Here is a 25,467-nt window from a genome sequence, read left to right as displayed (position 1 = left end):
CTCCCCTCTGAGATGTTCTCCAATTAATCCCGTATATGCCTTGTTTGGACATAGGTGTTTGCATGTTGTTCCCAGTTAAACTGTGAGTTCCTTGAAGCCGTTTTACTCTTTCTCTGCATCCCTTGTGCATAGTTTAGTGTCTGGCACATAGTAGGCACTTAATATATGCTTGTTGACTCTAGACTGTTATTAACTATATTGTAATTGTTCAGTGTTTCTATCATGTCCGATTCTTTGTGATCCCCATTTGGGGTTTTCTTGGCAGAGATAGTGGAGTGGTTTGCCATTTCCTTCCCCAGCTCATTTTACAGATGAGGAACTAAGGCAAACAGGGTGAAGTGACCCAGCTAGTAAGTGTCTGAGGCCAGATTTAAATTCAGACCCAGTGTGCTATCTACTGTTCCACCAAACTCCCTATTAAATGTGTGTTCAGGGCAGATAGATGGCACAGTGGATAGAGCACCAGCCCTGGATTCAGGAGGACCTGAATTCAAATATGGCCTCAGACATTTGGACACTTCCTAGCTATGTGACCCTGGCAAGTCACTTAACCCTCATTGCTACACACACACACACACAAAGATAGATAGATAGATAGATGTTCAACTTCATCAAGGATCACTTTCTCCATCTATAAAATGGTGATAATAACAGCACCTACCATACAGGGTTGTTGGAAGAATCAAAATAGATAATGTGTAATGCTTTGCAAGTCTTCTAGCACCATAGAAAAGGCAACTATTATTACATTCAATGACGAGCAAATGATCAGTCTCGGCCAGAAGGATGTCCCAGTTAAAACTATAGAACAGCTGAGCCCGTGAGCAACCAATTCACCAAAGTGGTCTTGAAAAGACAGCATTCCAAAAGCAATGAGGGAAACAAGTGAAAGGAGCTCTCCCCCCACCCTGGTGACTCTGGCCTGTCATTGTCCCCAAGATGCCAAGTCTGAAGACAAGATAAAAGATAGTTTTGAGTCTGGCCAGTTTGATCGCTAGTGTCTGTCTATGAAAAGCCCATAAACCCCAGGCTCATACAGAATGTACTTCTGTCAGTACTGAGCAGTCAAGACCTAATAAAACCAGGAAACATGGTACCATGAGGCCATCCTTCCTTAGATTGGGTCTTTGGATCTTTGTTATGAGTAATGAGTGGAACCTTTGGATTAAAGCAGCTTATAAAATAATGTAGTAAATACTGTGTTTTTCTTTTCATTTAAACACATCACACTTGTAAATAACCCCAGTAACCAGTAATGCCTTTTGACATGTGATTTATTATCCTGCAAAAGTAGAAGCCATAGAGCCCAGGGGACACATCTTTCTTTTAACACCTCTAGGAAAAACAAATCTTATTACCAAGCGTTTAAAACTGGCCGTATGTTTTATGTCTTCCTAGAAATTCATGTTCTTTCTTTCTTAGCCATGGTAGGTCTTGCCTTTTACTTGCATGGAGTTTGGAGAGTTCACCCTTTGTATTTTGATTGTCTTGTGGTGTGGGGCCAGTCACAGAGAAAGAATCACAGTGTCATGGAATCTCAGAGTTGGAAGGGACCTCAGAGATCATCTAATCTAACGTGTACATGGCATTCCCTCTTCTGTTTCTGTGATTTTGTTCAATTTCTACCCTCACCCCACCCCCATAAAACATACACACCTATCTTTCTGGAAATGAAATCCACTTCCTCCTCAATTCTTCCTTTTATAATTTCTCACTCCTTCTAAACATAGTTCATGTGTCACATATTTTCGTGATGCCTTTCCAGATCCCCTCAGTTATGAGCGATATCTTCCCTTTAAATTTTGTACATATACTTCATATTTACTGACTTGCTTATTTATTATATTCCCCACTCCTGATGGGCTGGAGACTCCTTAAAAACAGGAACTTTTTGATTCTTTTTTCTTCAAATCCTCAATGCATGGCAAGGTACCTTAATAATAATAATCAGCACTTAATAAATATTTGTTGAATTATATCAGATTGAATTGTATTGGGTTGGGTTGGGTTGGGTTGGGTTGGAATGGTTTGAGTTGGATTCAATTGGATTGGATTGGGTTAAGTTGGGATGGTTTGAGGTTGAGGTTGGGTGTAGGTTGGGGTAGATTAGTATCCTGTCTATAACATCCTCAGTGAGAGGTGCTCCAGAGTTTGAAAACCTCCAGTGAGAGGTAATCCACTATAGGCAGTCAGTCCCACAATTTGATCACTCTAGTTGTTGGAAAATTTTCCCCACATCAAATTTAAAATGGCCTTTCCCCAACTTCCACTCATTACTCCTGGTTTTGTCCTCTGGAGGTAGGTCTTCAAAGATTGAACATTAGTAAGACTTTTTTTGTTAATTTGTGATTTGTATGTGTGTTTTATTAATAGGAAGCTGCCATAAGTTGTTGGATCCAATTCAGTGATGGTTCAGTCATGCCCTTGGATATTTATGATGTAAAGGACTTCTCTCTGATGGTGACATCCCTTGATGAGAAGGTGGTCTCCATCAACCAAGACACCACATTCAAATGGCCTGTTATTACTGCTGAAATGGAGGAAGGGCAAGGTGCTCTGGTGAAGGTGGAAATGGTGATTAGTGAATCATGCCAGAAGTCTAAGAGGAAGAGTGTGCTGGCTGTTGGGACAGGAAATATCAAAGTTAAGTTTGGCCAGAATGATGCCAACCCCAACACGAGTGACAGCAGACATGGGGGAAGGGGTCACCTGGAAACCCATGCCAGCGACAGGAGGCCTAAAACAAACTGGCAAGAAAGAATGAGACCAGATGGGCAGTTTTTCAGCAATTTCTCCATGGATCGCATGGAAGGCAGGGGAGCCACAACAGACAGATCCATCTTCTGGAAGAAGAATAAACAAGACAGTCTTTTAGATGATAATAGCCATCTACAGACCATCCCCATGGACTTCACCAGCTTCCCTGCCCAAGTGGATCTCCCAAGGAACAATGGAGAGATGGAGGACAATGACCTAGTACAGACACCCCGGGGCTTAAGCGACTTAGAGATTGGGATGTATGCTCTGCTGGGTGTCTTCTGCCTTGCTATTTTGGTCTTCTTAATTAACTGTGTGACCTTTGCATTGAAATACAGGCATAAGCAGGTTCCTTTTGAGGAGCAAGAGGGCTTGAGTCATTCACATGATTGGGTGGGGTTAAGTAACCGAACAGAACTTTTGGAGAATCAACTGAATTTTCCCTCCCCACAGGAAGAACAGATCACTGCTATTGACAGAGGGGTAGATTTTGAGGAGAGTAAATATCTCCTCAATACAAACTCGCAAAAGAGTCTCAATGGTCAGGTTTTCAAGTCTTCAGAATCTCCATTTGCTGATGGGAAAGACCAGAAAAGTGAGCCCACAGCTTCCCCTACCTCTAAGCGAAAAAGGGTGAAATTTACCACCTTCACCACCATTTCCTCAGATGAGGGATGCCCTACAGTTAACTCCATCCTGATGAGCAGTGTGGACGACATAAAATGGGTTTGCCAAGACATGGATCTGGGAGAATGTAAAGAACTGACAAACTACATGGAAAGGTTACATGAAAAGGTGTAATTGGATACACGTGAACATTTGTTTTTCTGCTCACCTTCTGCCTTTAATTTTGGGTAGTGAGGCACAAGGACATCTCACAAGGAAGTAAACTGACAATATAAGAGGAGAGAAACATCATCAGCTGAGGACCAGAAAACCACCTGAAGTCAGTGGAATGGAGTCCCAGAGTCAGAGTCAAGATAGGCATTCTCATTCCAAAAGTCTTATTCAAAATTAGGTATATTTGAAATCTGCCAAAACATGGCAGGATTTTCATAACTGGAAACAAAAATAAGATTTTATTTGATGAACTTTTTGAGGAAAGAACAACTTCTCTTTCTCTTTTTCTCTCTATCAATCTTTTTTTTTTAATAAATGTAGCAATTTGGATTTACAAAATCCAAGTAGCTCCCATACAGACTGTGGAGAAAAAAATAAGACTTAGGTTCAGTTTTTTTTTTAAAAATGGATCAATGAAAGGAAGCACACCAGCTAAAATAAGAGCAAAATATCTAGCCATGAACATTATTGAAAATGGACAGAGATTGGTTTCACACTAGACACTGAGAAGTGACTGTTGTGACTTCATATTCCCCAGATATTGAGGGGGAAAACCTCCTTGGCAATCAAAAAGGCAGAACATTATTGGCCCCATAGAGAAAGGGGGAAAGCGTGCTGATAAGATGTAACCATATATGTAATGAGATAATGAGAAATCAACTCCATGGGGTGCTTTGGAGTAGTCTTTAATTTTTAAGGTAAGAGACAGGACACACTGGCATCAATTTACTGGACACAGATTTCCAATTAGGTTCAAAGAACCAGTTTCTTTTTTAGCAAGCTCACACCATCCATCTCTAACATTTCAATTTGTACACCTTATCCACAATCCTGCCATTCTATAAGGGTTTAGTCACAGGTCACAGGGAACTTTTCAGCCCTCAGTAAGGGATTGCTGGGTGGCAGAGATAAAATTAAGATGGGATGGGGGTGCCATGGGTAGCTAACATCAATAGAGCTGGCTTCCTCCCTACCATGGTTCTCTTAGTCCCTGAGACTTATGGTCCTCTACATAGCATAACCACCCCTGTTGCTTTCCAGTCCCAGGGCTTGGGCTAGACTTTCTGGGGAATTGTACCCAATAGGAGCAAAATCTTCCTTTTCCAATCTTCCTACCTAGATGGATTTTCCTTGAGTAACAGAATTCCTAGTTACAGCTCTGCTAAGTTGGGAAAACTATCTTTGCCCTTCTTGTATGCCCCTTCGCCGTGTCTTCCCAGTTCTGCATCATTTTATAGGATTCATTCTACCAAGCCATCTGGGATCACTTGGTACTTGCTTCCCATGTGGTTATTTTAATAAAGTAGCTGATTGGGTTTAGAAAGGAGAAATTAAGGATCAATCATGCTAAATTCAACGTAGCCTTAGTCCCCTTAATTTTTAAGAAAAGATCACTGGGATATTTCATTATCCATCTCTAAGTCTGTTCTATGGTGTTTCCCAGCATGAAGATTTTCCCTCATAGACACCAAGATGGAAAAACTAGCTCTTAGAATGTGAATGTGCAGGAGGAGAGAGAAGGAAAAGCCCAGCACTTAATAAAAACCACAAGTCTCCCAGGAAAATCTTTGTACTACATCCCTTGATCCCATTAGGATGTGAGCTCCTTGGGAGGAAGAACTATTTTTCCCATTTCTTTGTAGCCCCAGGGCTTAGCACAATGCCTGACACCTGGTAAACACTTAATACATGTTTGTTGACTTAACTGTTTGAGAGCTCTGCTACTAGGCAACAGAAAAGACAAAGACGTAAACCTTAGTCCCTGCCCTCAGAAGCTTACAATTTACTTGGAGGGATACAGCTTGTCTACCAGGAAGGGGCATAACAAAATAATTTCAAGAGGGAATGAGCATTTCCCACTTAGTAAAGAGATGGGAATAATGGGATGGGAATGTCTGTGAGCGATCAAGAAGGGCATCCTGATCCCTGACCCAGTGGGGTGAAGGAAATTAGGAATCCTAAAAGGTCGGGGTGAAGGTGAAGAGAAAATTTGTTCCTAAACTGGGGCTTCAATAGCCAGCCATCAACTGCTTCCAATCCTAAAGCTGGTTAATTTGGTTTTGCTGCTTTTTAAACCCAGCACACATTTCCCATGATTTTTTTCCCATTCAGTTATATCCTAAAGTCTCTTTCACTCCTCATTACTGCTCCAGGCAGCTCACTGCTTCACCCCCTCCTCCATCACTTCCCTAGTCAGAATCCATCTATACTTAGAATATATTGTAGATTGTAAGAATGTAATATATATTTATAAATATACTAACTGTAAATAAAATTTGCGTTCAGTGGCTTCAGTTCTTCCCTCCTTTCTGCACATCGTCCCCTGGAAAGGCTTGGCAGTCGGTTTCAGGGAGCTGTCCAAGGCTCTGGCTTTCGGTAAATGAAAATGCAGATTTAAGGATCCCCTCACAATCTAATTACAAACCTTTACATCATGTAATGCTGCTCTTCATGTGGAGAGGATGTTGACACCCGATGACAAAGTGCACTGTGCAGCAAGGCTTTCATTCTGAATTGAAAAGTATTTGCAAATAAATCACATGTGTACATCCTTACTAAAAGCCTGCTGAGTGTGCCTGAGATGACAGTAAGTGGTAGGCGGGGTGAGGCAGGTGCAGAAGCCCCTCAGTGAGGGGTCTGCCTGCCTAGAAGATGGGAAGTCGTCAGTATAAATTGGTGCATTTGAATTTCTCAAAGAAACAAAGTGCACAAATCCAGACATGTGCCTTCTAGGACATTTAGTGGGAAAGTACAACTTGACAAAAGAACTCTTGGCCAATATAGTGAGTGGGTGGGTGGAAATAATGGGGGCAACTAGGTGATGCAGTAGATAGAGTGCTAGGCCTAGTAAAGAACATCTGAGTTCAAATCAGGCCTCAGACACTTCTTAGCTGTGTGACCCTGGGCAAGTCACTTAATCCTGTTTGCCTCAGTTTCCTCATCTGTAAAATGATTTGGAGAAGGAAATGACAAACCACTCCAGTATCTCTGCCAGGAAATCCCCAAAAGGGATCATGAAGAATCACACACGAGTAAAATGACTGAACAACAAAAAATAGGAAATAATGCCAGATTTAGAGTCAGAGGACCCAAGTTTGAAACTCAACCCTATTTCCTATATGTGCAACCCAGGTCAAATTTTAAAACACTCCAGTATGTTTGTCTAAAATGCTCTGTAAGAAATAATAATGAGAGCTGACATTTATATAACACTTTAAGATTTGCAACGTACATTACCAATATCATCTAGTTTAATCCTCAAGACAACCATAGGAGATGGGCATTATTATTATCCCCATTCCCAAAGTTGAGGAAACTGAGGCTGAAAAAAGTTTTCTGGGATAACATGGCTGGTAAATATATGAGGCAGGATTTGAACTTGAGTCTTCCTTGACTCCAACTCCAGCCCTCTCTCCTTTATGACATATTATTTGTTGGGGGTAGGGGGGAGCAGTGGTTAGGAGCTGTGATTACAATGGTCTGGAGGGTGCCTGTTGAAGAAAGCCCCTCCCCACCAGTGCAGATCAGAACCTGTTCTACAGCTTAAAATATATTATAAAATGCAGACGAGTTGTCTATATATGTATGGTCTTAGAGTTAGGTAAGTCACTTTGCCTCTCTGTGCCTCAGTTTCCTCTTCTGAAAAATGAAAAATGAAAACATTTGACTAGATAGCTTTGAGGTGGTGCAGTGGATAGACAGAGTGCCAGGCCTGGAATCAAGAAGACTCATATTCCTGAGTTCAAATTTGACCTCTGACACTTCCTAGCTGGGTGACACTGGGAAAGTCACTTAATCCTGTGTGCTTCAGTTTCCTCATCTGTCAAATGAGCTGGAGAAGGAAATGGCAAATCACTCCAGTATCTATCTCCACCAAGAAAACCCCAAATGGGGTCATGAAGAGTCTGACTGAACAAGATTGAAAAACAACAACCCTTTAAAATGGTGTTAGCAAGGGGGGCGGCTAGGTAGCGCAGTGGATAAAGCACCAGCCCTGGATTCAGGAGTACCTGAGTTCAAATCCGGCCTCAGACACTTGACACTTACTAGCCGTGTGACCCTGGGCAAGTCACTTAACCCCCATTGCCCAGCACAAAAAAAAAAAAAATTGGTGTTAGCAGAATCTCTAGTTGTGACATTCTACTAGCAGGTTGTAAAGTTAAAGTACTAGATTTACTTAGGACTCATACTTATTCCTTATCAAGGTTAAGCATTGAAAATGTATATAGTATTTTAAGGTTTGTAAAGCACATCATATATATATATATATATATATATATATATATATATATATATGTGTGTGTGTGTGTGTGTGTGTGTGTATGTATGTATGTATATGTATACATAAAATTTCATTTGACCCTCAGAACAATCCTGGGAGATAGAGGCTGTTATTATCTCCATTTTACAGATGAGGAAATTGAGGCTGAGGGTGGTGAAATGGCTTGCCGAGGGTCACACAGCTAGGAAATATCTAAGGCAAGATTCACACTCAGGTCTTCCTGATCCCAGTTCCAGAGCTCTATTCACTGTCAAGGGCTAGCACTGAGAGGAATCTTAGACGTAGTCTACTCCAACTTCCTTATTTTTAGTGATGAAAAAAACTGAGATCCTGAGAAGTTAAGTTGCCCAAGGTCACACTGCAAGTAAATACCAGGGTCAGAAGTTGAATTCAGAGCTTACAACCAAGTTGAATGATTTCTGGGAACAATCCTGTGTGATTACATAAGTCACTTTCAATATTTCTTTGGGAATTTTTGCTAATCTCTAAAGAGTCATATATCAACCACATTTGGTAGAAAGAACTATTCCTTTATTTGTTCAAGCAGAGCCTGGAATATTGTGATGGGTATTTAGGTAGGAAATGAGGGACTGACTGCACAATAAGTTTCCTTCCACCTCTTAGTTTCTATTTTTAAAAAACTGAAGAGAGGCAAAGAGAGAGAAAGGAAGAGGGAGAGAAATATTTACTTTGTATGAATTTTGATTTTGCTTATCTTTCTACAGTTGAAAACTCACACTTACCCAGCTAGGTGATCCAGCATCTGGAGTGCTAGTGTCAGTTAGACTTGAATTTCTTCTTGGTCGGTTTGTTTGTTTTGCAGGCAATGGGGGTTAAGTGACTTGCCCAGGGTCACACAGCTAGTAAGTGTCAAGTGTTTGAGGCCGGATTTGAACTCAGGTTCAAATCTCAGCTCATTTGAACTCCTGAATATAGGGCCGGTGCTTTATCCACTGGGCCACCTAGCTGCCCCAGTTAGACTTGAATTTGAATCCTGCCTCACACACTGAGTAGCTGTGTGATACTGGGCAAGTCACTTAACCTCTCTCAGTCTCAATTTCCCCTGCTGTCAAAAGGGAATCATAACAGCACCTACCTCACAGGGTTGTTGTGAGGATCAAATGACATAATATTTGTCAAACACTTAGCACAGTACCTGGCATGTAGTGGTGCTTAATAAATGCCTGTTTCCAGCCTATCTGCTCTCTGTCCCCAAGAAGAATGTAAACTCCTCAAAGGCTGGGACTGTTTTCATGTTTTTCTTGGTATCTTCAGTGCCTGGTACATTGTAGATGCTCACTGAAGACTTATGAATGAATAAATAAATGAATGAATGAATGAATGAATGAATGAATGAATGAATGAATGAATGAATGAATGAATGACTCTGAGAGGATGCTAAGTGGGAAATAAAATACTGAGAAACACCTGAGAAATAGTTTTCACTTTTTCCAGGTCACTGGAACACTGGAAAGACTGGACTTCTTTCCTTACTTTCTCCCTTTCCCTACTTTCCTTTTTCTCTCTCTTCCTCTCTCTCCTTATTTATTTATTTTTCCCCATCTCTCCCTTTTTTTTCTTTCCTCCTCCCTTCTTTCCTCCTTCTTTCCTTTCTCCTTCCTCCTCTCCTTCCTTCTTCCCTCCTTCCTTCTTCATTCTTTGCTTCTTCCTTCCTTCCTCCCTCCTTCCTCCTTCTTTCTTTGTTCCTTCCTTCCTCCTTTCCTCCCTCCCTCCCTTTCTTCCTTCTTCCATCCTTCCTTCCTCCTTTGCTCCTTCCTTCCTTCATTCATTCATTCCTTCCTCCCTCCCTTCCTTCTTCCTTCCTTCTTTGTTCCTTCCTTCCTTCCCTCATTCATTCCTTCCTCCCTATATCCCTTCCTCCCTCCCTCTCTTTCTTTCTTTGTTCCTTCCTTCCTTCCTCCTTTCCTCCCTCCCTCCCTTTCTTCCTTCTTCCATCCTTCCTTTCTCCTTTGCTCCTTCCTTCCTTCCCTCATTCATTCCTTCCTCCCTTCCTTCCTCCCTACCTCCCTACCTCCCTTCCTCCCTTCCTTCCTTCCTTCCTTCCTTCCTCCTTTCCTCCCTTTCTTCCTTTCTTCCTTCTTCCATCCTTCCTTCCTCCTTTGTTCCTTCCTTCCTTCCCTCATTCATTCCTTCCTCCCTTCCTTCCTCCCTCCTTCCTTTCTTCTTCTTTCTTTTCATCCTTCCTTCCTCCCTACCTCCCTTCCTCCCTTCCTCCCTTCCTTCCTTTCTCACTTTCTCACCCTCTCTCTCTTTCTTTCCTTCTTCCTCGCCCTCCCCCTTCCAAATTGGAAAAGCCCAGAATCCTATGTACTGGCCTCATGGGGAATGAAAGATTAAAGGTCCCTCCAGCATCTACCTGGGAGGGCAATCCCACATACAAGGAGCAACTCTTAGAAAGCTCCAAATGAACAGAACTTAGAGCCAAAAGGGAAGCAGCACTAGTAAGAACTCCCCCGCCAAGTCCAATTTTTTCAGTGTTTCTCTCAGATCTTTCTTTGTCCTCCTGTTTCCCAATTACACTGACAGCTAGCGGGAAGCATGGCTTCCAGCCAACTGGACCTCAGACTCATGGAACTAAAATGTAGAAGAGACTGATGCCCAGCAGTCCTTCCATTTTTGGCCCTAATTAGTGGCCATGGCAGTTAATTGAACTCATTGTGTCTTTAGGCTAGACTAATGGCTGAGTTTGGGTAAGTGACATGCACACCAGTTGGTATACTTGGCTCAAGAGAGACGGGATTGAGGGCTCACTAAAGCCTGACGGGCCTTCCAGGAATGTAGCTCATTGAACAAGAGCTTTTTTAGCTTAAGCCCTAGGCCTATACTTGGCTTCACACCTTGCACTGTATAAATCAGGCCATAGGAAAAAACTGTGGAGGGAAAGGGGGGAGGGCGAGTCTATTTTTCTCTCTGCCCCCTTCCTCATGATAATTATAACTGTTAATTAATGATGCTGTTAATGAATGATGTTGTTTGGCTTTTCACCAGATATACTCATTATCTTCTCACTGCTTCCCAATTCTGCCCTTTGCTGTAATGATGCTTTGAAAAGACGCCTTGGGCTGATAATGGAAACTTTCCAAAGGAGACCCAGAATTCTAGAATCTGAGAGCTGGAAGAAACCTCGGTTGGGTCGCTGGCTAGTCCAAACCATGATTTAACAAGAATCCCTTTTATGTTAGCCCTGACAGGTAATCATCTAGTCTTCACTCAAAGAAAGCCAGTGAAAAGGAAACCAATATCTCCCAGAGTAGCATGGAAGACTGGCCTAGTGACACAAGCTTAAATCGACTTCTTTCTGAATTCTTCCCATTGCTCCCACTTTCGGGGCCAAGCCTAAACAAATCTAATTACCCCTCAAAGAAGGGATCACCAGATCCTTGAAGATAAGGATCCTGTCTCTTCTCAGACTCCTCCAAGCTAAATATTTCCAGTTTCTTCCATTGATCCTTATGGAATGAACCAAAGACCCCTCACAATCCTGTTTGTCATCCCCTGGAGTCTCTCCTGCTCATGCAGACAATACCCTAGATGCCATCAGGCAGAGACAATCTCCCTCTGCCTCCTCTCTTAATGAAGCTGGAGATCAAACAAGTTTTCCTTTGGGCTGAATTCAATCAATGAGTGATTCAACTAGCATTTTAAGTGCCTACTATGTGCCAGGCAGGCACTGTGCTAAGGAAATGGGGACACAAATACCAGAATGAAAGCTTCCCTACCCTTTAAGAGTTTACATTTGAAAGGGGAAGATAACCCTTTATGCAAATATATGTAAAACAAATTCAAGCCCTTAGTAAATTGGGACATCAGGAAAAGCATCTTCTAAGGAGGAGCATTTTAATTGGGTTTTGAAGGAAAACTAGGTATTCTAAGAGATGGAGCTAGGGAAGGAGAGCACTAAAAGGTATGAGAGATGGCCTGTGCAAAGGCATGGAGAGAGGAGGTTGAATACAGTCTGTGAAGAACAGCAAGACCAGTTTGGCTGGATCATAAATTCTAGCCTGAGAACGATCAGGGTATAATAAGATGGGAAAGGTAGGTTTGGCTTTAAAAATACCAAGAAAAGAAGCTGTTTTTTGATCCTAGAGGTGCTAAGGAGACACTAGAATTTGAACTCAAATATTTGAATTCAAATAATTTATCTACTATGCCCAAGGCCCTGGGAATGCAAAGATAGAAGCAATCCCTGCCCTCTCAGATCTTATATTCACTAGGTGACTACAACATATACAATCAATCAATCAACATTTATTGAGCATCTACTAAGTGCAAGGCATGGTACTAGGCACTGGGATACAAAAAGAGGCAAAAAAGAGTCCTTGCCTTCAAGAGCTTACAATCTTATGGCTACATAAATAAGTATGTTACAAGGAAAACTAAGTGAAAAACCACTATCTAGGAAGGATCTGAGAGAGCTTCATGATACACATGGCACCTGGGCTGGGTCTTGAGGGAAGACAAAGATTCTGGGGGAGAGAGAGAGATAAAGGTGGAAGAGTATTCCAGCAGTGGGTACCACCTGGACAAAAGCCTGGAGGAGGAAAATGGAGTTCAGTAGTTCAGTTGAGCCACAATATAATCACCCTGTCTGTTTGCCATATCACACAGCTGGCTCATATCAAACTTGCGCTCAACTACAATTTTCCTGATGGAATCTTTTCAGAGGAGCCTGCTCTCCCTTGGAGGGGAGGAAGGAAATGAGCAAAGGGAGGAAGGAAAAAGGTCTACATTCCACTCTAGAACTGAGTGCTAAGGTCAGAGTCCCAGGAGGACCCAAGGGCGTATCCCCTTTTGGGCCCATACTTTGGATAGCTGGAATGGTGTTAAAATGTTTCATCACATGATGTCTAGATTCTCCTCTTTCTGAGGGACAAAAGATCCCTCCTTATAAGAGTTTACCATTCAACAGGGAAGATAAAAGACTGACTCCAGTTTTATAAGGGTACAATGGAAAAAGACAACATTATTGGGGACCCAGACTGGATTTTTCTAAAATAATGCTACTTATAAATTAATGACTATTCCACCAGCTTAGGCAGTAAGCATTTATTACTCAAGTATATTAAATGTTAGAAGAGAATTAGTAAAGAATTGACCCCGTGGCATCTAATGCAAGTAGAAAAAGAAAAAAAGCATCATTTTGTCTCTACATTACTTATTCTGTTCTAAGAGGAGAGTGCTCACCCATCTGACAGCCTTCCAAACCTAGAATAGGAGCCAGGAATGGCATTCTCCTCATGGTCTGAGTCTTTTTCCTTTTCCAATAGAGGTGGCTCCTTACACACTGATCAAAATTAATTGGCTAGCATCATTCAATTCCATTGGTTGACATGACCTGAGGGTGGTCCACATTCAAATGAGCTCTACCATGATGACATCAGGGTCTAATGGGACAGACCCAGAGAAGCAAGGGTGCAATTGGATAGGTATGGTTTTAATCCCCTTAGTTCACTGGCCTAGACACAAAGAGTCTTATCTCCATTCCTAGGACTCCCCTTGACCTCTGAAGTGGGGAGAAGAGAAACCCAACTAAGACTGGGTCCCTGTGTTCTCCCAAGAACTTCATTATTATTTTTTTTTTAGTGAGGCAATTGGGGTTAAGTGACTCACCCAGGTTCACACAGCTAGTAAGTGTTAAGTGTCTGAGGCTGGATTTGAACTCAGGTACTCCTGATTCTAGGGCCAGTGCTCTATCCACTGTGCCACCTAGCTACCCTGAAATTCATTATTAATAATTATTTTCTCACAAGCTGGAACAATCAGAATTTGGAGTCAATAGGCCTGGGTTCACCAACATATCAGTAAGCATTTTTAAGTGCCTACTACATGACAGGTACTGAACAAACTTCACAGAACATAAATCTCTAAGGGATCTCAGAGTTCATGGAGTCCAATTCTCTCTTTTACAAATAAAAATTAGTCCCAGAAATACGCCCAAGATCACTCAGGTAGTATCAGAGAAAGGATTCAACCCAGCTCCTCTGACTCCAGAGTCAAGTATTTTTCTACTGTGGAGTCCCTACCCTGTCATTTACCAATTGTGTAATTCTGGAAAAGTTACTTTCATCATATGTAAAAGGAGTAGGATTATACTTTCATGCTCTACCTCCCAAGGTTATCCTCTCTAAAATGGGCCACCCACAACAGAACATGGTAGTCCAAATATGGGGGTTTTAGTAGTCAGAAAACTCAATACAAAAAGACAATGATATTGGAGCCAAAAGGGCTAGTGTAGACTTGAGCTTCATTTAAGAAAATCACAGTGTCCAGGAATAGGGAAGAGATGCTCTCACTGCACTCTGTCTTGGTCAGACAACATCCAGAGTATGATGTTCAGTTCTGGGTGCCCCATTTAAGGTAGGGCATTAGACCGTGAGATCAAGTACCAACCTTTGCATCTCTTTGTATCCTTAACCCTTAGCACAGTGCCCAGTATATAGTATATAGAATGTTTGCTGACTGAGTGCTAAACTACAGAGAGTCCAGGGAAAGGCCAGCTAGGACGATGAAAGGTCTTATGATCACCCCATATAAAAATCAGGTAAAGGAACTGGAAGAGAGAAATGGCAGGAGTGAAAATAGAGGGGAATGTGGCACGACATGATAGCTATCTTTAAGTATTGGAAGGGCTGGTAGAAAGATTCAACTTATCTCAGCCTTCTGGGTTATTTTCCAAGAGCAGTGGGTCAAAGTTGTGGGAAGCAGATTTAGGCTAGATGTCAGAAAGAATTTCCTAAAAATTAGGGTGGTCCTAATGTGGAGTAGACTGACTCAGGAAGCTGTGAGCTCCCCCTCCCTGAGGTACTTGAGAAAAGACTGGATGACCATTGGCTGGGTATTGCCCACAATTTATACCATTAGAACATGAACTTTTTGAGGACAGGGACTATCCCTTGTCTTTCTTTATATCCCTAGTGCTAGCACAATATGTGGCACATAGTAGGTGCTTTAATAATTGTTTCTTGACTGGCTGGCTGTTGTAGAAAGGATCCTTGTTCAAAAACAGGGGTTAGACAAGACAGATGGCCTTTGGCCTTCCCTTCTAACCCTGAGATTCTCTGGGATTCTGTGAAGCCAACATCGAGAGAGCAAGCCTGGGTGGGTAGGTTGTCTGAGCCCAGTAACTATAGAAACTATTTTCACACTTGGTCTGAGTAATAGATGAGATGGAAATTAAATGCAGCAGTGGAGCCAGGCCCTGGAGGCCTGTTAGTGGAGCATAGTCCATGAGCATCTTATCCCTCCTCCCTCGGCCTAATTCTCTGGGCTCAGGTAGGACTTTGGCAGTCAGTCATTAGTGTGATCTGTGAAGAACATTGAGGCAATTTGAATCTCCATGTTGCATCCTCAGGACTGTCTCTAGCTCCCATCAGGAAAGCTCAATGACTACTGATTTTTTAAGAGAAAAACAATTGGGGATAAGGAGTAGGTGTTATGGGGATAGGGAGCAGTTGACTATTCTGTGACCTGCTAGAGGAACGAAGTCATTTCAGGCAAAATCTTCTCATAGTCAGGGGGTACAACAGAATGAACTAATAGTTCATAGGATCATTGATTTCCACCTGGAAAACACCAGGAATCAATCGGTCAATAAACATTTATTAAGCACCTTAGATATCCAAGACCCTCATTTTAAATGGAGGCCCAGAGAGGTGAGCTTACCGGTTCAAAGTCTCACATCTTCTTTTTTTTTAAAGACTATTTTATTTTTTTCCAATTATATGTAAAGACAAATTTTAACATTCATTTTAAATAAAATTTAGCCTTTTCTCCCTCTCCACTACCCTAAGATGCTAAGCAATTTGATATAGATTATATATGTTTCACATCTTCTAAACAACAGATCTGGTATCGCTTTTGTTTTTTCAGTAACATACTCAAATGTAGAGAGAAAGGCATCCTCTTGGACCCTAAAGGACCTGGGATTTCTTCTTCCTCTGAAAGGCAATGAACCCATCTTACCCATCTCTATACTCCCCTTCTTCCTACTCCAGTAGAGTCTAATACACTGTTGGGCCCCTAAGAAAGAAATTAACTTTCTTCCTTTTCAAAATAAGTCCTCTCTTCCTTGGCAGTTAGATGACTCAGTGGGTAGAGCACTGGGCCTGGGGTCAGTAAAACCTGAGTTGAAATATAGCCTCAGATACTTAGTAGATGTATGAACTTGGACAAGTCTTTTAACCTCTGCTTCATTTTCCTCAACAGCAAAATGAAGATAATAAATAGCACCTACTTCCTAGAGTTGTTGTGAGTCTCAAATGAGATGATAATTGCAAAGTGCTTAGCACAGTCTTATATAAATGTTGTTGTTATTGAGCATGGTGGGTCCCGGATTAAAAAAAAAAAAAAGACCTGGGGGGCAGCTAGGTGGTACAGTGGATAAAGCACCAGCCCTGGATTCAGGAGTACCTGAGTTCAAATCTGGCCTCAGACACTTGACACTTACTAACTGTGTGACCCTGGGCAAGTCACTTAATCCCCATTGCCCCGCCCAAAAAAAAAAAAAAAGACTTGGGGCAGCTGGTGGTGCAGTGGATAGAGCACCAGCCCTGGATTCAGGGGTACCTGATTTCAAATCCGACCTCAGACACTTAACACTTACTAGCTATGTGACCCTGGGCAAGTCACTTAACCCCAATTGCATCACTAGATAAAAAAAAAAGACCTGACTTAGAATCCTACTTCAGACACTTACTAGCTATGTGACCCTGTTCCCCATTTGTAAATCGGGGGGTGATAATAGCACCCACCTCCCAAAGTTGTATGAGGCTCAAAGTGGTTTGTAAACCTCAAGGTACTATTTAAAGACTAAATATTACTATTCTTATTCATTATTCTTTCTGTAGCACTACAGTGATTTTTCCCTTAGAATCTTGCCAGAATCGAATGTGTAGGACCTATTCAGGTTTGTTTTCAGTCATTCCAACTCTTCATGACCCCATTTGGAGTTTTCTTGGCAGAGATAACTGGTTTGGTTTGCCATTCCCTTCTTCAGCTCATTTTTACAGATGGGGAAACTGAAGCAAACAGGGTGAAATGACTTGCCAAGGGTCACACAGCTAATAAGTGTCTGAGGCTGGACTTGAACTCAGGAAGACGAGTCTTCTTCACTCCAGGCCCACACTCCAGCCACTTCACCACCCAACTACCAGATAGGATCTATACCTCTGTTGTTGTTTTTTATTTTGCCTCCAAATCAGTTGCTGTTTTCGTTCATGTTTGTCTTATCTTCCCTACCAGAGGCAAGTTCTTGTCCTCTAACCTTTTCATAAGCACCACTGGGCTAGTCACACAGCATCATGTAAACACAAGATCTGACTTGGGAGTGACCTTGTGACCATCTGCTCCAACCATTACAGTACCTAGAGAAGGACCCCTGCAATAACATACCAACTGATGTCCATCCATTCAGTCTTAATGTGGTGAGGGGGAGTCCACCCCTCCCTATCCCACCACTGAAGCAGACCATTTCACTTTTACATGATTATGAAGTGTTTCTTTCCCCCTCACATCCAACAATCAGTCAATTAATCAACAAGCATTTATTAAGTGCCTTGAGGGCAGGAACTGTCTTTTGCCTCTTTTTTGTATCCTCAACAGTTAGCACAGTGTCTAGTGCTTAATAAATGCACATTAATTGACTGACTTCTTTCCTATAGGACCAAGCAGAATGAATATAATAGCTCTTCCACATGATAGTTCTTTACTTGAAGACATCTAGTATATGCCCAAGTCCTCTGTGGTCTAAACTTCCCTAGTTTCTTCAACCACTGCTCGAGTGGCAATAATTTTAGCCCCTTCTTCATACAAGTTGCACATCTTTGGAAACTCTCCAGTTTATCAACATATTTCCCAAAATGTGACACCTAGGCAACTGGGTGGTGCAGTGACTAGAGTTCCATGTGTGGAATCAGAAAGAACTGAGTTCAAATCTTGCCTCAGACATCTACTAGCTGTGTGACCCTAGGTAAAGTCACTTAATCCTGTTTGCCTCCATTTCCTCATATGTAAAATGAGCTGGGGAAGGAAATGGCAAACCACTTCAGTATCTTTGCCAAGAAATCCCCAAAAGGGGTCACAAAGAGTCAGATACAACTGAAAAACAACTGAACAATAACAAATGATGTCTGGAACTGAACACAACACTAACTAGGGCAAACTACATGAGAGCTGTCACCTCCCTGGTCCTGAATACAACATGTCTCAATACAGCCCAAGGCTGCCTTAGCTCTCTTGGCTACCATAGCACTCCATTGGCACATGAAGAGTTTACAGTCTACTGAGACTCCCAGATCTTTTTCAGGAGAACTCTTTTAGCAGTTGTTCAATCAATATATCATTGCATTACAATTTTCTTAGCGAAAAAAAGGCTTGGAAGAAAAGGGCTGTGGGGGGAGATATAAGATATTCAGTGGTAACTATTCTTAGCCAAGGGAGCCAGAACACATTTGACATCAAGAGAAGGGGAACTGTTAAATTCTAATTCTTCCTCCCACTGAAATTTTAGTGAAAGCAGGTGCCCCTCCCATTGATCTGGTGACTGGGGAAAACTACATTTGCTTCTCTCTCCATTTTGACTTGAAGATTAATTAGTCAGCATTGATAATCAGGCCTCCACTGTAGTTAGCAGCAACAGCCTGGACCAAGAGACTGGTTTTTCCTGGGTGCTCTGCTGATGGCCTTGTTCTTACTACATGACCCCAAACAGCCCTAAACAGTCACAACAGCAGCAGCAGTGTTGATATAGCATCTTAAGGTTTGCAGAACATTTTATATATGTTATCTAATTCTATCTCTTCCACAAAGGAGATGCTCTTATCGTTCCTACTTTACAGATGAGGAAACTCAAGTCCTGAGAGTTTAAGTGACTTGCCCAGAGTCACACACCTAGAGTGTCTGAAGCAAGATTCAAACACAAATCTTCAGGACTCCAAGACCAAAACTGGGCTCTATGGGAGACAAAGCCTTACTTTATTTGATTAGCCAGGGCTGATCTCTTCCTTTACCACATCCCAAGGAGCATAGGCTTCAAAGTCCAAGAACCCATGGGATTTGAGCTTCTAGAATCATAGAGTTACCACTGAAACATACCTTATATGTGATTTTGTCTGACCTTCTCATTTTCCAAATGAGGAGACCAGGACCCAGAGGAAGACAAGTGAATCGCCTCAGGTCACACTAGTAGTAAGTGGCAGAAGTGGGATTTTTAGCCTAAAGCCTCTAATTCACAATCTGGTAAATTTGAAGGACCTTTAAGATTTACCTAGTCCTACCATGTTATTTTTTTTATTTTATTTTATTTTTTGGTGAGGCAATTGGGGTTAAGTGACTTGCCCAGGGTCACACAGCTAGTAAGTGTCAAGTGTCTGAGGTCAGATTTGAAATCAGTTCCTCCTGACTCCAGGGCCAGTGCTCTATCTACTGCACCACCTAGCTGCCCCCCTACCATGTTATTTTATAAATTCAAAATAAAAATCCTGAAGGTAAGTGATTCCCTCAGGTTCACCTAAGTGTCTAGCAGAATGAAGATTAGAACTTATAGTTCTCTGACATTTCAACTGTTAAGGGCTAAAATTCTAGCTAAACTGTCTAAAATATCTAATGAGTGGTCACCAATAAATTATAAGCTTTAGCAAGAGTTAGACTTTTAAGCATTTATTAAGGAGAATAAGAATTTGGTAAAGAGAGAAAAAGGCCTAGATTCCTATCTATTCAAGGAAGAGCACATTTCTAGCTCCGCTCTCCACCAGAGTCCAAAGGAAAGAGCGTGAGACCGAGCCCAGTCTCTTCCTTCCTCCTCCCACTAGCCCTCGTCACTTCCTGACACCAAAGAAAAGACTCCTGGTCTTGCCCTCAAAGACCCTCACTTCATGGGTGGAACTCTTCTACAGTAAGTCTCCAGCAGGTGGCGTCATTCCAATCGTTACAGTTCCCCGCTTTGTTTCCTCATGAAATGGTACGTTTCCTTGATGAAACAGTCAAAAATAACAGAATATAAATAACCTATGCTAACTAATAATATGTTAATAACAATATAGAAAAGGGAGAGAGGAAAGTTTTGTCCAGAGGGGCGATTTTTTTGTCCTCATGAACCGACGCTTTGACATTGGTCTTGCAAAGGGAGGGCCTCTGCAGAGAGTACATGTTACAGATGGTGTATATTATAACAGAAAGAGAAAAGAGAAAAAAAAAACAACAAAACAAAACTGTTCATTTAAAGTCTCTGAAAGTCTTTTCTCAGATGTCCTCTAGGTGTAGTCGTGGAATGGAAGTCTTTTCAGGGGTTGATGTGTGGATGCTGGTAATCAGCCAGGAAAATTTCCTACAAAATTGAGCTCAACATAACTTTAAAATAGCTTTGTCAATAATCAAATCAAACAATGAAAGTTCTCAAAAACATGTCTAAGAGAAATTAGAATCTTAGTTGTTACACATGAAACATATAATAAAACAAAAATTGAAACATTCTTTAAAATTATAATATTACTATAGTCCCCCCCTTATGGAGGGTAATTGAGAAGACAATTGCTGTGATATTAATTTTTAAAAATAATTTTTATCTTTGTTTCATCACTTTTTGCATCATCTGCCTAATCATCCTCATGCCATTATGAGAAATTTAAAAAATCTAATATAATTGGTAACAGGTGTCAAGACCAAATTCAACACTATTTATCATGACACCTGAGATAATTATGGGAGTTACCATAAAAGAACAAAGAAATGATGGGATATGAGCGTTCCCACACTTGAGCAATATGTACTGCCCATACAGTATGCCAGGCTTAAAATAGGTAGATGGAATATACGTCCATGCCACCGAACATATTGGAGGAAACTGAGTCAGACTTAATCAGATGCATGGGATTGAGATGTCCATGGCATCAGGCATATAGGAGGGAGCATAGAAGCCAGGTGTAGAAGTGAGATGGGTGGGATGAATACTTCCAGCCATCTGTACAATATTGTGGGGAAAAAGAAAATAAAATATTAAACCAAGAGAATCCAACCTCAACATTTGTCAAAAGCCGTTCCCTCGGCCATACCTTGACTTCATGCATGTCTCCCCTAATGTGACAGTTCAGTGTCTGCTCTTGCATGTATTCCTCTTGTGATTGGATGGCATCTTGGCCAACTGGCATCTGATAACTCAGAATAAAGGCAATTAATGTCTTAAATGATAAGTTCCCATAATCCAAGTCTCATATGGATTTAAAAATTGAGGATAATAAATGATTGCAAAAAATGTGAATACATCTTGACTCAGAACACAATATATAATTATGCAACAATTTCTAATAATACCCCTTTTTTTTACTTAGTATACAATTACTTTTGTGAAAAATCAGAACATATTTAAATACAAGTTAAAGCACAACACAATCTCAATGAAAACTTTTTTTTTTTGAGAAAAGAAAACTTTTACAAATGTTCCCCTCTTTTTTTTTTTGGAATATGCTTATCAAAAATAATACTTCTAGAATCAATTTACACTTGCCATGGCAACCAATTTGCCAGGCAAATGCTTTAAAGAGTTTGATCAAATAATCAATTGAGAAAAAATAACAAAAACAAACAACTCAGAATATGGGAGCACAATACTCCTAGAATTAACATTGCATTATGAAATCAAAACCATCTTGCAATGTTTCAAAATTAGATAGACAAATGAATAGAAGAAAATACACATGGAACAATAAAAGACAATGAAATTCAAACTAAGGAAATCTAAATGAATATGAACTTAATATTAATAAGAGTATTATAAAATATAAACTTGATCACATGACTATAAAAAGCTTTTACAAATATTCTCCTTGTTTTAAAAACTAAGTATAAGACACAATCTCAAAAGTATGAAAATCTCTATGATAGTAAACCCATACCATTAATTTCAAAATGTATATGTAATAGCATAGAAACCCTATGTAACCTCTGAACTGATACTATTGCTCTGAGTGAATTCAGAACACTTTTGATTCCGATATCTAAAATCCCCAATACTCATATCAATACCTTGCTGCTCACTTCTACATTTCTGTACAATATATACCCTTCCATGGCAAAAGAAGCGGAGTCTTGAACTATGGTGATGATTGTCATTCTTATTCAGCGTAAGTTTTTCTTCTTTAACCCCTCTATATTGTCTGTCAGTCTTTTCACCATACAAATGCTTTATAATATTACTAATTAAAGACAAAAGCAGGTTAGCAAAATTATGAACAAACTGAGCATATCTGGAATTTAAAGGGCTTTTTAAGGTTTTCTCAGAAGCACAGCCAGGCTGGGGAAGGATTGAGCCTGAAGCTGCAAATGTAGGTAGAGAAAGCTGAGCATGCGCATCAGATCTCTGGACTTCCCAGGCAGGGGAAGCAATGGGCTTGGCCATGGGAGGAGTAGAGGGTGGGGTCTGGAGAGGAGGGGAGGGACCTGTGCAATTTGAATCAGACTTGATTTTGAACTCAGGCCTGGATTCCTCTTCCCCCACTTTGCCTCCAGGTGCTAGGGGATTAAAAGCTTCTAGAGGGTGGGTCATTGCCTCCAGGCATGCAAAATTAAAGCAACAATTAGTGTTAGAACTGGGAAAAGCTGCGGGAATCTCTTCAGGTTTCTTTGAAAAAGCATGGTTGGGAGAGGGAGAGATATTTCCTTGTGTGAGTAAGTTGCTGGCTCTTCTAACAAAAATAAAAAGAAAAATAGAAAATCCACAAAAACAAAGCATTAACATGATCTTATCCCCCATTCGTCTGGTTAAACAGACTAAAATCAAAAATAGGGTAATTAGGGAGTTTAAAAGGTCCATTTGAAAAAATTTAAAGGAAAACACAGCCAGTACGCCAGTACTTAGCAGTTAAAGGGAGAGGGTAGAGAAAATTTCTTACCCAACCAGAAGATCAGAAGACTGAGGTTTAGCTTTCCTCTTCGTGGTCAGCCATCTGTTAAGGGCTAAAATTCTAGCTAAACTGTCTAAAATATCTAATGAGTGGTCACCAATAAATTATAAGCTTTAGCAAGAGTTAGACTTTTAAGCATTTATTAAGGAGAATAAGAATTTGGTAAAGAGAGAAAAAGGCCTAGATTCCTATCTATTCAAGGAAGAGCACATTTCTAGCTCCACTCTCCACCAGAGTCCAAAGGAAAGAGCGTGAGACCGAGCCCAGTCTCTTCCTTCCTCCTCCCATTAGCCCTCGTCACTTCCTGACGCCAAAGAAGAGACTCCTGGTCTTGCCCTCAAAGACCCTCGCTTCATGGGTGGAACTCTTCTACAGTAAGTCTCCAGCAGGTGGCGTCATTCCAATGGTTACACAACCCAGCATTATGCACACCCTCCCTGACTCTGCTACTTATTTCCTGTGTGATCTTGGAAAAGTTACTTCTCCACCCTTGGTATCTGGGTTTTCAGATTCAATTACGTATTTATTCATCTGCCTATCTATATCTAATTATCTATCTATCTTCCACTATTTTTAATAGATTTTATTGATACCTTTGTCTTTGTCTTCATCTTTATAAAATAAAATTGTTGGTCTGAATGACGTCTTCCTAGGTCTCTTCTACCTCTAAATCTATGTTTCTATTTATATTCCGTCTTGGGGAATAATGGCTCCTGTTTCCCTTCTATACCTTGGACTCTGCATTCCCTAAGAGAGTGGCTTTCCTCATCCCTGTCCCTGCTGACTTTCTGTTTCCAATAGGCTTTAAAGATGTCTCTGTCCATGGTGATAAATGTGTAAAGGTTAGGCTGAAGGGAGTAGGGTTCTAGGACATCCTTCCTGGGCATTCCTCCTTCACAGATCCCTTTGCCTCTGCAGTGAGTCACCTTGCAAGGAGATCTACTTATTGTTGCTTCTAAGAGCCCACAGCCTAGGGCCAAGACAGCTTGCACGTACTTAATGATGGATTCAGAAACTGGGATACCATCATACCTGTCTTGTACATGGAGTTACCTGACTCCTGAATGGACTTTGATGATTTGGATCCAACCTGGGCTAGATGAGTGAGAGAAGCCTACTCGTCTACTCTAAAGTGAGCAGACTCATCTCCTCTTGAAAGACTCTTCCTACTTCTGGCTGGATCTGCAGGTACTTAGTCAGCTGCAGAAAACTGCCAAGGAAAGGTTTCTTAAAGGGTTGGTATGATGGTAAGTCCTAATGAAGAAAATAAATGTGATTAGGTTTGCAAAGTGCTTTACAAACATTATTGCATTTGATCCTCACAAAAACTCTGGGAGTTAGGTTCTATCATTAGTCCCATCTTATAGTTGAGAAAACTGGGGCAAACAGAAAGGTTAAGTGAGTTGCCCAAGGTCACACAGCTAGTATGTGTCTGAGGTTGGATTTGACCTCAGGTCTTCCTTCCTGAGGTCCAATGCTTGATCCACCATGCCACTTTAAATATGAGGTAGTTGAATATAAATATAGCCCCATATAATGATGGGCATCTTTATCCCAATTCTTATTCACACTGATAGTCACTTCACCCAGAACAAAGTTACATCTCTTCCTCAGGATTTGAGAAGTACCCCTAAGGGGTTGAAGTGATTCTTCTCTAATGTTATCAGTTTCAGCTCCCAATTCAGTGCCAATCACCAGTTGCTGGTGATTGGTGCCCTAGTTTCCTTTGACCGATTAGATCAATTAGCTTTTTCAAGAGTAGCTAAGTGATGCAGTGGATAGGGCACTGGGCCTGGACTCCAGAAGATCTGATTTCAAATCTGGCCTCAGACACTAACTGTGTGACCCTGGGCAAGTCACTTAACCCTGAGCTGAAGAAGGAAATGGCAAACCAATACAGTGTCTCTGCCAAGAAAACCCCAAATGGGGTCATGAAGAGTTGGACACAATTGAACAACAGCTTTTACAAAGGGATATTTACTGAGAAGATATTTCAAGAACATAAGTATAAACATTTTCCCCCAACACTCTTCCCTATACCATCTTAATCTTTAGGAATAGACTCAAGTTTTTAAAAAGTTAATACAAGATATCTGCCCACAAAGTTGACTGATGAATGCAGTATAGTGGATGAATGAGTCCTTCCTTCTTATAGTACCCAGCATCTTGATTGTAGTATCAATCTATTACCAGGCTGGGCCCCAGCCCTTCCTGGCTGCCTTGGTGAACCAGCCTTAGATGGCTATAAACTCTGGCCTGGACTCTTGCTCCCAGACCTCTGGTGGCATTTAGAGGTTCACAAGGTCACAGCCTAATCTTCTCAATCTCCAATATTCCTTCTCATAATGCAGAAAACAAAGAAGAAAAGCAGAACGATATGCTCATGAATTTAGGTCAACCTAGGTGGGAAGAGTAAACTGCAGGTGCTGGCGTTAACCCCCACGACCTACCAGCATCAACCCCAGAAGGACCACAAGTTCATGGCTTCTCTGAATGAGGGAGGGCACAAGGTCCCTCCTCCACATGGATGCCCACAGCTGCTCATCCTTCTGGAGAAAGAAAGGGGGCCCTGTTACCCCTGACAGAGACATTTCAGTGCACTCCCAGTTCCAGTTAAGCAACCAATAAAAATGCTTTTTCTTTGCCATGTACTTAGCAGACAGGAAAACTGAA

The 25,467-nt window shown here is 41.3% G+C and overlaps 1 protein-coding gene across 1 annotated transcript in view; it reads left to right on the top strand.

Annotated features, from left to right (window-relative positions):
* The window catches only part of TMEM132D (transmembrane protein 132D), a 960,728-nt gene extending 954,645 nt beyond the window's left edge, over window positions 1–6,083 (top strand). Inside the window, 1 exon segment of the mRNA XM_043979103.1 lies at window positions 2,374–6,083. Within this exon segment, the coding sequence (XP_043835038.1) occupies window positions 2,374–3,558 (1,185 nt within the window). The 3' untranslated portion in view covers window positions 3,559–6,083.
* Window positions 6,084–25,467: the final 19,384 nt, after the last annotated feature.

Source organism: Dromiciops gliroides, chromosome 1 (assembly GCF_019393635.1).
Source record: "Dromiciops gliroides isolate mDroGli1 chromosome 1, mDroGli1.pri, whole genome shotgun sequence".
Taxonomy (NCBI): Eukaryota; Metazoa; Chordata; class Mammalia; order Microbiotheria; family Microbiotheriidae; genus Dromiciops; species Dromiciops gliroides.
The sequence above is the reverse complement of the archived record's forward strand: the minus strand, read 5'-3'. Positions and strand labels throughout refer to the sequence as shown.